Source organism: Neomonachus schauinslandi, chromosome 11, assembly GCF_002201575.2.
Source record: "Neomonachus schauinslandi chromosome 11, ASM220157v2, whole genome shotgun sequence".
Classification (NCBI taxonomy): Eukaryota; Metazoa; Chordata; class Mammalia; order Carnivora; family Phocidae; genus Neomonachus; species Neomonachus schauinslandi.
Window position 1 is genome coordinate 85,864,598 of NC_058413.1, and position 19,153 is coordinate 85,883,750.

The following is a 19,153-nucleotide window of genomic DNA, read 5'->3' on the forward strand; positions in this document are numbered from 1 at the left end:
GACCATCCAGGCAGGAGCCCATCTGGGCATGGATCTTGGTGGGAGAAGCAGAGATGAAGAACATCCGAGCAGTTCACAGCTCTTGCTGAAGGATGACAGAAGAACACTGAGAAATCTGAGATAACTTTTAGGTGTCAAGTGAGAGCAGCTGGGTGAAAGGCAGGGTATTTATTGAGATGAGGAAGATGGGCAGGGGTGGGGGTGCAATAGGGAAGCATCTAGAATTCAACTCTGGACATGCCAAGTTTGAACTGTTTATGAAACATGCCAAATACCAGGTAGGCAGTAGAATGTATGTAGAGGGAATAGAAAGGGAGAGCCTGGGATGGAGATACTAATTTAGAATTGGTTGGAAATGGATGGGATCACTTTAGGGAAAAATAAGAAGGCCCTGGACTTGGATTAAGCTTTGAGGAAGCTTAGAGAGGAAGAGGGAGAGGAAGGAGAGCCAGACGAGGAGACTGAGCAGAAGTAGCCAGCGGGGTAGGAGGGAGGAAGAGACTCAGGAGGGCGCGGTCGCATTTGAAATCATCCTCGGGGATCCCAGCAAGAGCTGTTTGGTGGAAGTCACAATGATTCCAGCTGTGTAAAAACCCATGTTTACATACAGATAAAACAACCAGAAGAGGTATGTTTTATTTTGATGAAGAGACTATTAATATTATCTCTTATGAAGTTGTTCTAATAACAAAAACAATTTTTTTTAAAAAGGAAAAAGAAAACACACAGTGAGTGTGTCTTGGCAAATGCACTTCCTGACTGACCATCTGGTGTTAAAGAGATCGGCTCACAGTGCGATTTTTTATTGTTGTTGTTTGTTTGTTTTTCATGGGTTGTGGGAAAGCCTGAATTGTTTTGTGTAAGCAGGAGAAAGAATGTAAGCATGCAAAGAACATCTGGTGATGTCCTTTAGTTCTTCATGATGTACTTGGTTCTTGCAGGTGTGGTACGCTGCATCCTATGCTGAGTTTGTGAACCAGAAAATTCATGACATCTCTGAGGAAGAAAGGAAAGGTGGTTGGACTTTCTATTTTCTATTTTCTGTATGAATTCTAAATTGTATATATTACATCATTATGCAACCTCCAATTTTCCTATCTCAATATATTTAAAAGAGTCTAGTAGTTTTTTTTTTTTTTCAGCTACACATCCTTGTCTAATCCTAGGATTGAATGACAGTGACATATTTACATTTCTTTCATGGGTGTCTGGAAAATAGTATTTAATATAATGAAAACCTCCAAATACTAAATTAGAACCTAGACCTGAGGACAATCTCTATCTAGATTTAGTCATCTCTGAGGACATTAGCAAGGCAGGCATTGACTTTGTTTTTAATGTAAATATTACTGAAGTATAGTTTACATACAAAAAAGTGCAAAAATTGTAAGTCTACAGTCCAGTGAATTTTCACAAAGTGAACACACCTGTGAAACCTGTACCCAGATCAAGAAACAGAACGTGGCCAGTACTCTGGAAGTCCCTTGTGCCTTCTTCACTCTCAGGTGTAGCTAATATCCTGACTTCTAATACCATGGATATAATATGCTCATTATCAAACTTCATATAATTAGAATTATGTATGTTCTGGGAATCTTTTGCTCGACATGTTTTGAGATTTATCCATATTGTTGTATATCATTGTAATGTGTTCATCCTCATTGCTATTTGGTAGTCTAGTGTATGGCTGTACCATAATTAATGCATCTGTTTCACTGTAGATGAAAATCTGGGTTGTACAGTGCAATTCTGACACTTACCTGGGTTAGGTCACATTGTGCAGATTAAGGGCCGAGTCTTTCACAAGACTCTTCCCTTCAGATACCAGCTACAAGCTCTGGCGTTCCCATGCCACCTGCATTGCTGACCAACTAACTACAATTTAGGGAGCTAGAACCTCCTTAGGCTTGATTTTCTAGAATGACTCACAGAACTCAGAAAAGTGCTATACTTATGATTACAGTTTTATTATAAAGGATACATATCAGGACCAGCCAGATGAAAAGGTGCTTAGGGCAAGGTTTGTGTGGGTCCCAAATATGAAGCTTCCATGTCCCATGTCACCTCTGTGGCACATTGATGTATGGTTACCAACCCAGGAAGCACACCTGAGCTTCAGTGTCCAGAGGTTTTATTGAGGCATCATGACAGAGGCATGGTTGATAGAATCATTGGCTGCATGATTGAACTTACTCTGCAGCTCTTTCTCCCTGGCTGATGATACCCCCTGGCTTAAAGCTCCAACCCTGTAATCAGATGGTTTGACTTTCTGGCCCAGGCAGCCCCCATCTTCGGTCATATTAGGAGAAACTCATGTATGGTCAAAGACTACCACGAATAACAACGACACTCCTGTTATGTGGGATATTCCAAAGACTTAGAGGTTGTTTGCCAGGAACCAGGGACAAAAGCCAGCCAAATTCTTTATTATACAACAGGGCTGTTTCTAGTTTGGGACTATATTGAAGAGTGCCACTGTGAACATTCGTATACATGGCTTTCTTTTAGTGAACATGCATGAGTATTTTTGTTGGTGTGCATTCAGGAGTGGCATTGCTGGAATTGGATGTGCCGATAGTCAACTTTAGTAGATACTTTAACATTTTGTTAAAGTAATTATATTGGGCGTTGACTTTTAAGGGTTTTTTTCTGTGTGTGTGATAAACGAGGCCTTCAGCTTATGAACCCTGGATCAGAATCACTAAGTTTTCTGGATACAGATTTCCATTGTAGCACTTCCTGTCTTTCCAGTGTGGTGAGGCTGTGTGTGTGTGTCTGTTGGGGAGATGGGAAACGGTTCTGTGACAGAGTTTGGTCCTTTGATGTCTTACATGAATATAGAAGAAAATAAGATCCTAGAAACTACTCTTGTCAAAGTGTAGCCTTTGATTTTCTAACAAAACAGTAATGCAAATAGCAGACACTATGTTTGTGAGCACCAGGCTACGTGAGATGAGAATGGTGGGGATATTGGGCATTTGAGTTTTATTGCTGTCCATTAATCATCAGCCATTATGATTTCTCTCCTGTGACTGCAGTTCTTCGTGAGCAAGAGAAGAATTGGCCCTGCTATGAATGTAACCGCCGATTTATAAGCTCGGAGCAGTTGCAACAGCATCTCAATTCCCATGATGAAAAACTTGATGTGTTTAGCAGGTATCAGAAGGTTTCGCAAACTTAATTGTTAGAGGTCCAGATTCATTTCCATATTGTCAGTAAGCTAACAAGTGTTTCTGTGTGTAGACAGGTAATCAGGTGGGCTGCAGAAGGAAATTTCTAATCTGTCATTTCCCTTTGCCCGCCCCCATCCTCATCTACTATTGATTTCTTTTCCAGCATAATCAGAGTACCCAGCAATAGGAGATCCTTCCCCCTTAATTAAGCCTCCTCTAAGAGATTCTGGGATGGGAATTCTTGAGATAGCGTACACTCTGCATCTCTGATTTGCAAACTTTTTTCAGAAGTAGGATTCCTTCATCAAACTAAATTGCAGGTTTCATTCCATTGTACAAAAAAGATAGATAAGAGAGAATCCTTTTTTTTTTTGCGGAGGGGGGACCAGATCAGGTAGGCCTTATGGGTAATGGTAAGAAATTTGGATTTTATTCTAAGTGTAATAAGAAGTCTTTAAAGGGTTTGGATCAGGGAGTATCTGTGATGTGAATTATTTGTTGAAATGTCATGCTGGGTGAACATTAAAATGTCACTTTTGCTTTCATTGAATGAAGAGCAAAGACAGGGAGTCCAGCTGGAAGCTATTTTAACAGTTCAGGTGAAGAAGGAGAGTACTTTGGAATGGTGTGGCACCAATGGGACGGATGTAGGGTTGCCATCTTTTGCCAGATTCGAAAAGAGAGGAGATGGTATGACACGGCGTTTGGTAAAGTGGGAAGATCCGTGTTCTAGGGAAGTACAGGATGACTGTCTGTGATCATACTGTTAAGAGCTCACTTGAGGTTCACGGTCATGACGTTAGAGTGAGACCATTGGCATGGATGTATGTCATTGTCCAGCTTCATCTGCTGCAGTGATGCCCTTGCCGAGCAGCCCGGGAATGGGATTGCCCAGGGTGGTGGTTTCGCCAACACAGCGGGAGTGATGGAACAGCAGTGGGGATGGCCATCAAGAGCATATACGAGGGAGTGATTACGGGGGTGACTTTGGAGTTTATGCATGGACGAAGGGAGAGAAAACATCAAGAGGATGTAGGACTACAAACAGGTGACAGAGGGACTAGAGGGGAGGTGGTAGTGAGATGCAAGGATTGTTGAGTCCAGGTATTTGAGGGTGTGAGCTAGAAAGCTAGAGATAGCATGAGAGTGGGCACTGCATGGAATTGGGGTAAGGTGGGGGGCTCTATACTTATCGAGGATAACGAGGTCTAGGATATGACCATAGGAGTAAATGTCTGAGGTGGGTGGAGGGCACAGTGAGAGTTAAATCACTCCCTGTCAGGTGTCTCTAGAACTCTGTTCATGGCTCTATTACAGCACTTTCTATATTGTGATGTTTTTTGGTTTGTGTGTTTGCTGCCTCTGCTAGACTTCTGAGGGCAAGAACTGTCACATATGACTTGTCTTTATTGCCTAGCATGGGACGTGCGTGACACATGGTATACAAAGATATTTGTTGGCTGGCTATTAAAAAGAAATTTGAGACAATTAGGAAAATTTGACCTTTGACTAGATTTAATAATACTGAGCATAATGGTATTGTGGTATATCCATATCCATATATATATATATGTATTTATATGTTCCATATATATATGGAATATATAAAAAAGAGTCCTTATATTGTAGAGACATATTTGTGGAAATATTTGCAGATGAAATGATGGTCTGGGACTTACTTCAAAATAATCTAATGGGTATGTGTGTGTGGGAAACAGCAGGGGGGTGGTGTATGGTGGAATAAAATTAGCCATGAGTAGCTAAGTATTGAAATCAGGTAATGGGTACATTGGGTTCATTATGTACATTGGGTTCTACATTTACCTAGGTTCAGAATTTTCTATAATAAAGAGTCTTAAAAATTTTGGAACAACATATAATTTTTATTAAGTTGCTAAATAGATAAGTGGAGGAATAAAACATGATCTGATTGATTTTATACATATCTCTCACACACATCTTTTTTCTCTTCTCTTCTCTTCTAATTCCAGTATAGTTAATATCCAGTGTTATATATTAAGTTTCAGGTGTACAATATAGAGATTCAGCAGTTCCATATATTACTCAGTGTTCAAGTAAGTGTACTCTTAATCCTCTCACATTCATCTTCTTTTTTTTTTTTTTAATTTTATTTATTTATTCATGAGAGACAGAGAGAGAGAGAGGCAGAGGGAGAAGCAGGCTCCCAAAGAGCAGGGAGCCCGATGCGGGACTCGATCCCAGGACCCTGAGATCATGACCTGAGCCGAAGGCAGACGCTTAACCATCTGAGCCACCCAGGCGCCCTCACATTCATCTTCTAAAAGAGATTTTAATGATATGCTTTCTGAATTCCTTTATTGAGGAATTTTTATATGCTAGAAATCTATTAAATAAGATAAAATTTACTTGGTGTTTACTAGGTATGTTATGGAACAATTGAGTTAGAAATTTGTTTTGACCTGCCAAAAGCTTATAGCAAAACAAGAAAGTTCTTTTGAATCTAGTTGCATTTCTTGGAAGGAATAGGAAGTGAAGCAAGGGGAAAAGAGGGAAAGAATGGAATCTTGTCTCTAGGAACACGCTTAAGGCTTAGCATGTTCTGTCCTGTCTGCATTTCTCACATCATTTCAGAGATATGTTTGTGCTTACAGAATTTTCAGTAACAAAATGGTGTCAGTGCTCTGAGTTTTTTTTTTTTTTTTTTAAGATTTTATTTATCTATTTGACAGAGAGAGAGACAGCGAGAAAGGGAACACAAGCAGGGGGAGTGGGAGAGGGAGAAGCAGGCTTCCCACTGAGCAGGGAACCCGATGCGGGGCTCGATCCCAGGACCCTGGGACCATGACCTGAGCCGAAGGCAGACGCTTAACGACTGAGCCACCCAGGTGCCCAGTGCTCTGAGTTTTTAATAGCTCAATTTAAGACATCTCTGGGCTATATAGATGGCAAGGATGAGATATTTAGAAAGTATATATTATCAGGGCGTCTGGGTGGCTCAGTCAGTTAAGCAGCCTACTCTTGATCTCGGGTGGTAGGATTGAGACCCACATTGGACCCTGCACTCAGCACCTGGAGTCTGCTTGTCCCTCTCCCTGCCCCTCACCCCACTTATGCATGCTTACACTCTCTCTCTAAAATAAACAAAAAAATCTTTTAAAAAAAGAAAATGCATATTATCAAAATGATTGTTCCTAGTAGAAAAAAGAATCAGAAAAAGTAATAGAATGAGAGGAAATCAAGATTTGGGGCTCATCAGCACCAATGAGGGAAAATATTTGTTAGGGAGTACTGTATAAGCATGAATATTTATAACCTAATCTTTTGTCCCCAGAACAAGAGGCAGAGGAAGGGGACGAGGCAAGAGGCGATTTGGCCCTGGTCGACGGCCAGGACGCCCTCCAAAATTTATCCGCTTGGAAATAGCCAGTGAAAATGGGGACAAATGTGACGACGGGACACAGGTACTGGGGGAGGAAGAACTCCTTGTTAGATGCCTGCTCCGGGGACTTGCAACTATTACCAGGCTTCAATACAAATGCCTCCTGGAGGCTGATGGTCCTGCCATGTCCGCACTTGGCTGCTTGTTAATTAAAGATGACTGGGGGAAGGCAAGAAGAATACGTTTTCAAAAAAACCAGAACGTATTCTTGAATGTTACAACAAAAACCCAACTTTGCTGCCCTCAAGATTTGAAATTGGGGGTGCCTGGGTGGCTCAGTCAGTTAAGTGTCTGACTCTTGATTTTGTTTTAGGTCACGATCTCAGCTCAGGTCTTGATCTCTCAGGGTCATGAGATTGAGCCCCATGTTGGGTTCTGTGCTGGACGTGGAGCCTGCTTAAGATTCTGTCTCTCCCTCTCCCTCCCCCCGCAACCAGCCACCAAAAAAAGGAGTTGAAATTGTCCAAAGATATTGTTGGGGGATGCTGTTTAATCAGTTTAAACAGTTAAAATGATCTTATTCCAGAAGAGTTCTCCTGTCGGTCTTCTCCTCATGAAGTGATCTGGAATATCTCCCAGTTTTACATCCTGTGGATACTTACCTAATCTTGGATAGTTTTCCCAGAAGGAGAATATTTTTTTAAATCTAGAGATTTAAAAAATAAGCAGCAATTCTAAATCTTAGCTGACACTCTCTAGTGCGAGTCTCTATCTAGCTGGGGAAATAATTCCTGGTTATTGCAATTTCAGGACTTGCTACATTTTTCCACCAAGGAACAGTTCGATGAGGCTGAGCCAGCTACTCTGAATGGGCTGGATCAACCAGAACAGCCCACTCTCCCCATCCCTCAGCTGCCACAGGAAACCCAGCCTTCTCTGGAACACGAGCCAGAAACTCATAGCCTACACCTGCAGCCCCAGCACGAGGAGAGCGCGCTGCCTACCCAGAGCACCCTGACGGCCGATGACATGCGCAGAGCCAAGCGTATCCGAGTAAGTGGGAAGCAGAGCTCCTCCCTCAGAGGTGCTGCCCTTTCTCCAGTCGACTGGCTTTCTAGGTGCCATGTTTTCCCAACTTACTCACCATCTGCTTTGAAATCGTGCATCTAGCCTACCACACACTCAATCCCCTTATCTAGGAATAATGTATTATCTACTTCTCAGTGTCTTTGTGTCCTGTGACAGGCTGGAATGGCTGGTCCTAGATTCCATTAATTTAGTAATGACACAGAAGCCTGGCTTTTGGCAGCTTCTGGACTAGTATAGTTCAAGTAGGATAGCTCTCTGGATCCCTAACCTCACAGATTGGAAATGGGGAAATAAGTGTGTTTAATTATAATTATTTACACCGAAGCCACTCTAATCCATGCCTAATGATGGCTCTCAGATTAATTTTGGGTAAATGAATTTGGTTGTCTACAGTTTCCAAGGGGAGACTGGCAAATGTCATTACTAATCAACGCAAAGGGACCCGTGTCCACGTTGCTGTGGTAGGTACGTACAGTTTACACACCCGGGACAGCTTGAAGTTAAGCACCAGGTTTGGGAGTTGGTCAGTATTTCACTTCTGTGGCCTGTGTCCGGACTCTAGACCATGCAGCCACACGGCCTCCGTGGCCTCTAGGTCAGATGTGTGTTCCTCTTACCTCACAGATAGCATGGGAGTCTGAGTTAGTTCCTGGAGGGGATGCATGTGGAGAACAACAGGGTTTTGTGGGATAAGTGCATGTGCTGACCGATTTACATCCAGAAAACCATTACTTACACCACTGTCTGTGGCAGTGGTATATACTTTTATTGTACTTTATGTGTGGCTAGAAAGAGATTTTTTTGTAAAACTTTCCAGGCTTTACAGTTTCTAGAGAGGTGATTGTTTTAGCTTATGTTTCTTTTGGTCTTCTCATTTGCCTACGTGTAGCTTATATTTCTCTTGGTCTTCTTATTTGCCTATAGGCTAGAAGGGACCTTGGAAAATAGTCGAGTCCATGCCTTCCTGTAAAAATACATTTAAACGTTTATTAACTGTATAATAACATTGAAAGGTTGTCAGCACTCTGAGGCTAAGTAGCCTTTATAAGGGTCCTGTGATGGAAACATATAACACTTTTGGCTCCATGTATATTCTTTCAAAAGGCTATGGAAACATACATGAATATAGACCAGAAAGGCAAACAACTATGAGTTAATACCTTCCTAATCCATCATTCTACATTATTTCCCAATCTGCATTTTACTCTTGCTCCATGACTGTCTTTTCTGCTTTGGCCATTCTGATTTTTCACTAAGTCCAGAGAAATGCTTACAAGATTTAATTTTTTTGCAGGAAAAACAAAAACAACCCCAAATGAAAGCCCACACATGTAGTGAAGTTGTGGTTGTACAAGCCTAGTGTAGCTCTGTGTTCGTATCCGTCAGTGCATTGGGTGACTGGTTTGGGTACAAGGTTCCTTGTGTCAAAGCAAAAGCCACGTGCACTTGGCTTTTGGAGGTCAGCCTTAGTTGAGCTCTTGTGTTTTTTCCTCTCACACATTCTAAAAATTAGGGCTATGTATTTTTTCATCTTTTCTATCCAGATTGGTAATGACCAACAGAAGGGAAGTCTTCCAACCCAATTGGTAATGTAACTATTTTTCTCTCCTCTAATGCTGCCTGCTCAGCTGGAGCTGCAGGTAGGTTCGTTTCCTGTGTTCCACACAACAGAACATTATTGAAGTGTTTGCCTGACCTGATGTTCTTTGCGACCTGTACCTACTAAATCCTGGTGGGATCTACAGTAAATACAAACTAGTTAATGCATAGCCATCTATTTTCAGATAGACTGATAAATAAATTATGGGTAGCAGATTCCTCCTACCCCAAACGAAGGGTAGGACTAAGTGATCTCCAGGATCCCATCCAGTTCTACAACAATTTGGATGACTTACGGGATGGTAGTGCGATCTGACTATATACTCAGCCCCAGGCTATGGACACAATGAAGTTTTCACGTGAGTCCTGTTCTCTAGGAGCTTACAGTCTAATTTGGGAGATAGTACTCATGTAATGGGTCTTATAGTCAAGGGCTAAATTTGAAAGTGTAGCCTATAATTGCTATAGGAACTGGGAAGTGAGAAAGGCCAAAGAAAGATGAGAAGGAGTCAGGGAATAGTTCGTGGATGAAGCGAGCCTTAAGTGGTCTGGGAGAGAGACAGGAAGAAGGTAGGCTATTTCCGGGGCTGTCGGCCATAGGATCAAAGGCCAGCACATAGGCATGTGCTTGGAATGGTTTTGGGACAGTGCACATCGGAGCTTGACCCTAGCGTGGGGTGCCCGTTGAAGGACAGCGGAGAGTGAGATACGTTGGTAGGGCTAGCCAGCTAAAGGCTTTGAAAGCCAGGTAGAAAACAGGCAGAGAAAAGTTAAAAAAAAAGTCAACAAACAAACAGGATTGATTTCCTTTTGGTGTCAAGACCAAAATAGTATGAAAAGTGATCAAGAATTAATTTCCCTTAGCTATTAATATCAAACTTTAGAAACATTATAGGTCTTTGTTTGCAAAGAATCTGTTGTCTTAGAATTCATTTCAGTGTGAGTTGAATCCCCCATCACAGATTTTAGCAACCGTAGCATTTTGGCACCCTAGAGTACCTTATGGACCGTATAGTATGGTGTGCCTGGCTGATGGCAACTCAGGGATCAGAAGGTCCATAATGGATCCATCTGTGCTACTTCTGCCACTTTTCATGGTTTCTTCTAGAAATGTGTGCCAGCATAGCTCTGAGCTACAGAGGATACCTTAGAGTAGAAGTGGCCTGCAAGTGGGTCAAGGGGTGGGAAAGTTTCAGCACTTTCACTACCTTGTACTGTGTGGATTACATGAGGATCACCAAATCAGAGAAATATGATCTTCAGGGCTCCATGGGAATTAGAAAGACAACAAGAACAAGGTTTGTGGACAGAGCTAAGAATGTGGAGCCCAGTGGCTGGTCAGCGATCAAGTGTCTGAGGACACTCTAATCAGAAATGACAGAAGACTTATTAGCATAATAGTCCAAAACAAAACCGAGTTCTAGATTTGGCACCCGAAGAGGAGTGGAATCCCCAGTGGGACCAAGATCAACTGTACATTGTGTCTGCCCTTGGAAACCTTATTGAACTGGATAAAGGAAATGATTCTTACATGTTGAAAGCACTCTAAATCTTGAATGTCTGAATCTCAGGATATTATTTGTTTACTTGCAATATTTCCATTAAGTTTTGAAAGTAGCCAGAATAGTGAGAGCTTTTTTGTAAAATAAATATTTGTTCGGATAGAGTAAAAAGATTGGGTAACTGCTGAACAGTATAATAAAGTGCCAGAAAGCTCTGTGACTGATGTGAGAATGGTCAGCTTTTACAGATCTCTGCAGGTGCTGTAAAAGAGACTTTGAAAGAATTCTTTTTGTTTTTCATATGAAATACATTTTATTAATTCTGGAGTTTTTATTGAACACTTCCTATGAGCTAAGCTGTATTTTAAGCGCTCTAGATACAAAGGAGGATAAGATATAATGCAGTCGTGCCTCAGTCAACTGGGGAAGACAACAGAATTTCTAAATATCTCCTCAAGTTAAATGAGTAGGTAAAATATCTCTCCCGGCCCCATTAGAGACCCTGAGGAGGAAGTTTTCAGTCATATAGTAACTGTGTTCAGAATTTTCACTAAAGAAAAAATTATTATTTTGCTTTTTTCTGAATGATTTTTTCACATTAAATTTAGTTTAGAAGTTGGGGTTAAGCATGGTTCATTGTACCAATAATGCATTAAGGTCTCCATTAATCCTTCAGTTACTAGTCCCTTAGTCACACAAGCTCACTCATTCACAGATACATTTTTTGAGGGATTTTTTCCCCCCTCTCATAGCTCTCTAGAGCTTTCCCTCTGGTATTTCGAAGAACCTATGAATGAGTCTTCATTATAGTATAACTAAAACATCGATGCTATATTCCCTGTGTGAAAGATGATTCTGTTGATCTGCTCTCTGTAGAGCATGAGTTGTTTTTCCAGCGGTAGTGATGAATTTGTACTGAATATCCATATTCTCTCACTTGGATTCCCTATAACAATTGCATGAATTTACAAGATGGCTAATCAGCATTAGAAGTGCAATCTGTGACTGCAAAAAAAAAAAGAGGAAAATTGACTAGTCTAGACAGGGAACAAAGCGATAAGCTTAACTTTGTTAGCATGGCCTTTTAACCAGTGGAACTAACTAGCTACACCAAGAACTTGTCTTCTGCATTTTCTAAGTAGGAAGTGGTCAAATATACATATTCCATTTATAATGTGTGCTCATATATCTTACCTCATGAATGAACATGTTCATATAAATCTGTATCCTTCATTTCTCTTTCAAGTTCTTTTTCTTAAATTGAGATATAATTCATGGACTATAAAATTCACCCTTCTATAGTGGTGTTTAGAATATTCTCCACGTTGTGCAACCATCACCACTATAATTCCAGAACATTTTCATCATCCTCAAAGAAACCTTGTATCCATTGCCTCCTTTCCCAGCCCCTGGCAAGTACTACTCTTCAGTTCTTTTTATATCTTTTTTTTTTTTTCCCATAACATTTTAATCAAGCTTTGAACTCTTTTTCTCAAGAACTTCAGCAAGTAACATTTGGCTGACTTGCTCCAACTTCATTCATGCATGTGTGACTTATCACACGTCACTTCTTCTAAATCTCCAATTTTTCTACTCAACTCTGGGATTTGTTTTATTATACAAATCCTTTATTGGGAGTACTATTTGAGCTGTACTTACTTAATTCTTGAAAAAAAAAACCAACCCATACATCCATAAATATTGTAAGACATAAAAAAGGTTTATCTTTTCAGGGTGAACTTCTTTGGGGATGGCTTCATTTTTAATGTCTTCACCAGGAAAATCTTCTTTCAACTGTGTGTCCCAGAGTTTAATTTCTATGGAAAGTCTGATTGCAGAGATCATCCTCTTTCTCTATAAATGTGCGAGCTGCTTACCCACTTGACCTCCTCGCTAAATAATTGTATTTGTGTGTGTCTTTCAGAATGCAGCTCTTCAGCATCTGTTTATTCGGAAGTCCTTCCGGCCTTTTAAGTGTTTGCAATGTGGGAAGGCCTTCCGTGAAAAGGACAAACTGGACCAACATTTGCGCTTCCATGGGCGGGAGGGGAACTGCCCGCTGACCTGTGATCTCTGTAACAAGGGCTTCATCAGCAGTGCGTCCTTGGAGAGCCACATGAAACTCCATTCGGACCAGAAGACTTATTCTTGCATTTTTTGCCCGGAATCCTTTGACCGCCTTGATTTGTTGAAGGATCACGTGGCCATTCATATCAATGATGGCTGCTTCACGTGCCCAACTTGTAAGAAACGATTCCCAGATTTTATCCAGGTGAGTGTCTATTCCTGAGACTCCCGTATGCTTTTCTTCTTTGGTAAAAGAAACTTCGATGTTTGGAAAGTTGAGACTGCCTATCACCTGCATTTTCATCCCGTCCTTGAAACAACGTTACAGTTGAGAATGGTATTTCTTCAATCAAGCTGCTTTGATAAAGATTATCATAACCCTTAATTGTCCAAATCAGACATTGGCATTGAAACATTTAAGTTTTATTACAAATAACAAATACCCAGATCTGATTGTCATTTTTACAAAGTGTTTCTTAATCTTTGCCAGTACCCTCTACTCATAAAATATAGAGAGCCTATAGAAGACATGCTCCCATTTCCTGGCCTGGAAACATTTTCTCTCTGCTACTGTGGTATCCTGTCTTGCTTTACTAAGGTCATGCATTTTGGAAGGAAACAAAGAGAGAGTTGGTATATAATATACTTTTGTATCAAGCACTGACCTCCTTCCTTGGACTATATTCTGGAGCAAAATAGGTGAGGATAAATTCCAGAATATTCATGATTTCATTTGAACTTCAAGTGATGATATGCTAGTTCTATGCTAGTCAATGAATAATTAAATATAAATATCTAGTAAAAATATTTTCTCTTTAAAAAGAAAATTACCCAGACAAAAGGAGATCATAGTTCTGCTAGTATGGGGAGTCTTGGTAATTTTATCACTTCACACAAACAATTAGAAAAGTGGCTTATGGCAGAATCTAAAGGCAAAAGAGACTCAAAAACAACGAAGCAAAATGTCTTATAGGAATAGTTCTCTACGACTCATTACTTAGCTCTCATCACAGCTCTCCTTCATTGGGTATTTACAGCTAAGAGAATTCAGAGGCCATATTCCTTTATTTAAATTATCCAGAAGTATAATGAATAAGTTTAAGGAGAAATGATGCTGGTATTGTATCGTTCTCATAAATGGGTAATGTATTTTATATCATCTAATTCATGTCTTTATTCTTCAGAACCTGATTTATTTATTTAAAGATTTTATTTATTTATTTATTTGACAGAGAGAGAGAGCGCGCACAAGCAGGGGGAGCAGGAGAGGGAGAAGCAGACTCCCCTCTGAGCAGGGAGCACGATCTGGGGCTTGATCCCAGAACCCTGGGATCATGACCTGAGCTGACGGTAGTTGCTTAAAGGGAGCCACCCAGGCGTCCCTTTCAGAACCTGATTTAATGGAAAGATGTAAAAGGACCAATTACTAAAAGGGGCTAAATTGCTTCTATACATGTTGGAGGCAGAAAAAAGTGAGAAAGAATTATTTTTTTGTCTTTCTGTGGATAATTTTTACCAAGATTTATTTAACTCCAGGGGAACTCTGCTTAATCTTAAAAAAGGAGAGAGAGAGAGAAAGAAAAATGGGTCTCATGTGATCAGGGCTTTGAGCAAGCACTCTTTCTTCCTCTTCTTCAAATTATGTGGGAGGTTAAGATTTATAAGGCTTTCTGGCTACTTGTTCTGTTTCTTTGTGACAGGGGTACTGTGTGTGATGGAGGCCAATCATCAGTACATTTGATTGGATTACACCGCCAGGTTGATGAAAATCCATGGGAATGCGTTTGGCTCCCTCTAGTGTTGATAAGCCACCATTTCCTTTGGGTGCCCGAGTCCTCTGACTTGTTGGTGTCTTCAACTGCCAGGTGAAAAAACACGTGCGAAGCTTCCACTCAGAAAAGATCTACCAGTGTACAGAGTGCGACAAGGCCTTCTGCCGTCCTGACAAACTGCGTCTTCACATGCTCCGACATTCAGACCGCAAAGATTTCCTGTGTTCCACGTGCGGGAAGCAATTTAAGGTACAGAAGCAGTGAACGGCCTAACGTGGTTCTCACGGCCACCGAAATTATGTCGGGCTAAGGATAAATGCCTGTTCGTTTCATCCGTTAATCACCTACTTACAAAGAGCTGAACTTGAGATGCATTTTATGTCTCGTGTTTGACTTAGTTATTATGATAAAATGAAGGAAAAAGCTCACCTTAATATCCCCAAATAATTAATTCAAATTGCTGAATAGAGTAATAACACATCTCCTTAAGAGAATCCAGATGTACAATACGTGGAACTAAATTGCTGTTGAGGAATTCCTAAGAGAACAATACATTTACTTACCAAATCGAGAGATTTTTATTGAGCACTTATTACATATCAGAGCCTGGTAATTGAGCCCTGAAAGTCTCAGGACTGTCATCTAAGGAAGGAGGGAGATCTGTGGAAATCTGTGGAACACCGAACAGCTTAGGCAACTTTGGGGAATGGTCATGACTCCCAAGGATTAAAATAAGACTTCATAAGTATCAGTAGCCTGCCTGGAATTTAGAAGAAGCAAGGGGAAAACCCCACAGGAGACTCAGGGATAAGAGTTAAACAAGGAAATATGAAACTAGTAAATATATACTTCATTGGGAAATCAGATGACTCACATTCAATAAAGAAACACTAGTGAGTGTGATTGTAGGTTATGCTGTCATAGAAACTGGGAAAGACTCAGATGCTGGAGGGAAAAACTAATTTTAAAAAGATGCATTGTATAGAATGTGGAGATGATAAAGAGATATAGGAAGTAATTTTCAAACTTTAACTGGATGTGTTGTGGAATATAATCCTGCTGGCTTTCAATATACGGTAGCACAGTTTAGACCTTTGCAGAGAACTCTAATGTGAAAGCTCTAAATAAGCCTAGGTTCTTTTTTGTTTCTTAATTAAAAAACAACACCAACAATATATCCAAAAGGATCCCTGTCTTATGATGCAACCGGTTAGCCATCCATCCATCCTACCATTTGATATTTTTTTTATTACCTCTTTGGTGCCTGATACCATTTGAGCACCAGGCATGTGAAAAACCTTGCTCCTTTCATTTTCTCTTTCACTCTCACCAGATGTATTAGGACAGGGTTCAATCAGGGAAGCAAACCCACTGGAGTTATGCAGTAAGGGAGTTTCTTACAGGAATAAGAACGTCATCGTAGAAGAAGATAGAGAAGCAAGGGTCTGGCAGGAGAGGTTGGAGGATCCGAGAGAAGCCACTAATGCACCCTTCTGCAGCCCTGGTCCGAGTGGACTATGGTAACTTCCCTGGGAACCTGGGAACCCAGGCACCTCCAGCGGGCTCATGAAAGAGAGCCAGCGCTGACCACGGAGGAATGTTGCTGCCTGTGGCGGTGGATGCCCAGTTGCCTGTGGTTCCTGCCCTCGGCAAGAGAACTGGTGGCTGAGTGGGAGCCAGCGAGGGTGAGCGGGGCTATCCCGGCGCCCCTGCCCCGGCCCACAGAGCATCATGGCCGCTGCTTCATTCCCGTCTTCCAGTCTGGCGCAAGCCTCTCTTCGCGAAGACTGAGAACCACACTAGGAACGGGATCCATGTAAATACAGTTAGTTCCCCTTAGCCAAGGTGACGCAGTACAAAAGCACAACGTATCTGCACTTCACATTTCAGACTATAGTGAGTTACTTTTCTAGAGAACAAATTTGATGTCATGGGCCTTTAATTTTAATAGCCTCTTAGATAGAATCCAAAGTGCTTATCACTTAAAAGTCACCCTAAGGGGCACCTGGCCGGTTCGGTCAGTAGAGCATGCAACTCTTGATCTCAGGGTCGTGAGTTCAAACCCCACGTTGGGCACAAAGCTTACTTAATTAAAAAAAAAGCCACCACAAAATCTGGCTTCCGTAACAGAATGTAGAGAGTTGTCAACTCACTATGTTGTATACCTGAAACTAATGTAATATTGTGTGTCACCCAAACTCTAGTTAAAAACAGAACCTGGGGGGCGCCTGCATGGCTCAGTTGTTAAGCGTCTGCCTTCAGCTCAGGTCATGATCCCAGGGTCCTGGGATTGAGCCCCATGTCGGGCTCCCTGCTCCGCAGGAAGCCTGCTTCTCCCTCTCGCACTCCCCCTGCTTGTGTTCCCTCTTTCGCTGCCTCTCTCTCTGTCCAATAAATAAATAAAATCTTAAAAAAACAAAAAACAAAAAGCAGAACCTGGCTCCCAATTACCTCTGCAGTTCCGCCTTCCCCTTTGTACTCTGCTCCCCTGAGCTATGTGGTTTACTGCAGTGTGGCATGCTGTCTCTCCTAGGGGCTTTTCATCTGTTCTCCTTCACAACCCCCCACTTGAAATACACTTTCAGACTCTCTCATCATTCCACCTGGCTGATGTCACTTCGTACAGAGGCATTTCTTGATGCCCACCCCTCTCCCCCCGCACTGGATTAAGTGCTTCTCCTATGTATTCCCACAGGACCCTTTACTTGTGACCCTGTTGTAGCACTTCTACTGAATTGTAACTGTCCTACTACAAGCTTCAAAAGGTAGGACCTTTTGACTTTCAGGAGCTCTCAGTTTAAAGAGGAAATTTGACATGTGCATTAAAAATTATTACTGCTCCTGGGGCGCCTGGCTGGCTCAGTCAGAAGAACATGTGACTTTTGATCTCAGGGTCATGAGCTTGAGACCCATGTTGGGTGTAGAGATTAATTAAGTAAGTAAAACTTCAAAAAAGTTATTACTGCTACTGTAATAGAGAAAAAAAATGCCACGAGCAGGATTCACTCTGATTTGGGGTGTAGGTGACACTTGAATTCCCTAAAGGGTGGGGAAGAGTTAGCCTGCTAGAGAAAGGGACGGGAGAAGGAGGGGGAGACGGGTAGAGTGCCGGAGTCCAGCTCCAGCTGGGGTGGGTCTCTCGTAGGAAAGGACGGCGTCGGCGAATGAGGAGACACAGACACAGGATCAGGTTGCAAGCATCTCCTCCTGACAGCCTTGGAGGAACTTTATTTATATGTTAGGATATTTTTGTTTTTCCAAATCTTAGATCATTTTCTGGATTACAGCTATAGCCTTCTTTCATTTTTCCTTTGTAATGATTAACATGACCTTTATTGATTTCTGCTTATTGGCTTTTGCTAAAACTAAAAAACAGTACGCAAAGAGAAAGGTGCTAGACAGAGCATGACCGTTTTGTTATTTTGTTCTATAGAAACTAATTCTTCGTGGAATTAGTTTCATTATGATTGCTTAGATAGGCGTAACTAAGATGAGTAGTCACTTTATCATGAAACCCCAGAAATATTCCCACAATTATAAAGATTGCCATAAACAAAATGAAAGAGAATAGCAGGAGCCAGCTGTGGAGTCTCCCGTTTTCAGGATTGTCCCCCATACTTGGACTTTGTCAAACAGCATGAGTAGCATGGCTCGCGCCAGTAAAGACGCTCCAGGGGCATTTTACAGCTGGGCTGAACTAAGGCCTAGGCAGCGGGCGTGGAGAAGAGGGTCCATATTCAAGACAAACATCTGAGGGAGAATTGGTAGGACTTTGTGTCTGGATGCCAGGCTGATGTGTGGACAGAGAGGAATTGGGCTTTGCAGCTTGGGAGGCTAGATGTTTGGGAACACTGCTGATCCAGCAGCAGGATTTAGGCAGGAGGAGAGAGTGGGGGCATAATGGATTGGGCTTCGGGCTGTTAGGTTGGAAAAGACTTGCTGAGATTTGGCCTTCAGCAAATGCGTCTGTCTCTGTACGCAGAGCTTGGTGTAGTAGTAGTAGTAGGGGGCTTTGGGACTTCTGTAATGAGTCAGTTACAATAACTTGGTCTGTTTAAAGGGAATGGGTGGGGGGAAATTGGTGAACACCGATGCTGGGGAAAAAGTAGAAATGCAACAGAAGTCTGGGGTGGTGAGCTTTATCACTGTATCTAAAGACACTCAAGAGAAATACTGTTATTTAGGGCAAGGCTGGTAATCCAGACTTTACTGCAAAGTAGGAGACTCTGAAATTCTCTGCTGGACTTTCCAGGAATGAGGTGGGTAGGGGTAGGAGGAGCAGGAGAGAGAGGTAGATCAGGGGTCCTAGTGTTGAATCCTGAACTTCGAATGGTTCCCGATACTCGGTGGGTACTCAAGAAGTACTTGTTAAATGAATGTGCTGAAAAAAGGCAGTTGTTAAATAAAAGTCCTTATACCAAAATGTGGGGAGAACTGTTCTGGTGGAAAGGTTCAAAATCTTTATCAGACCAATAGTCGTTTTTTTAAGTTTTTTTTTTTTTTAAAGATTTTATTTATTTATTTGACAGAGAGAGACACAGCGAGAGAGGGAACACAAGCAGGGGGAGTGGGAGAGGGAGAAGCAGGCTT

General features: G+C 41.6%; 1 protein-coding gene across 1 annotated transcript in view; it reads left to right on the plus strand.

Moving 5' to 3' along the window:
- PRDM10 (PR/SET domain 10) overlaps positions 1-19,153 on the plus strand; it is a 59,311-nt gene that overhangs the window by 25,763 nt on the left and 14,395 nt on the right. The window contains exons 7-15 of the mRNA XM_044919784.1: positions 942-1,014; positions 3,039-3,156; positions 6,487-6,616; positions 7,345-7,587; positions 9,252-9,263; positions 12,649-12,996; positions 14,657-14,812; positions 15,911-16,083; positions 17,520-17,539. Coding sequence (XP_044775719.1) covers positions 942-1,014; positions 3,039-3,156; positions 6,487-6,616; positions 7,345-7,587; positions 9,252-9,263; positions 12,649-12,996; positions 14,657-14,812; positions 15,911-16,083; positions 17,520-17,539 — 1,273 coding nt within the window. The remainder of the gene's footprint in view (positions 1-941; positions 1,015-3,038; positions 3,157-6,486; positions 6,617-7,344; positions 7,588-9,251; positions 9,264-12,648; positions 12,997-14,656; positions 14,813-15,910; positions 16,084-17,519; positions 17,540-19,153) is intronic.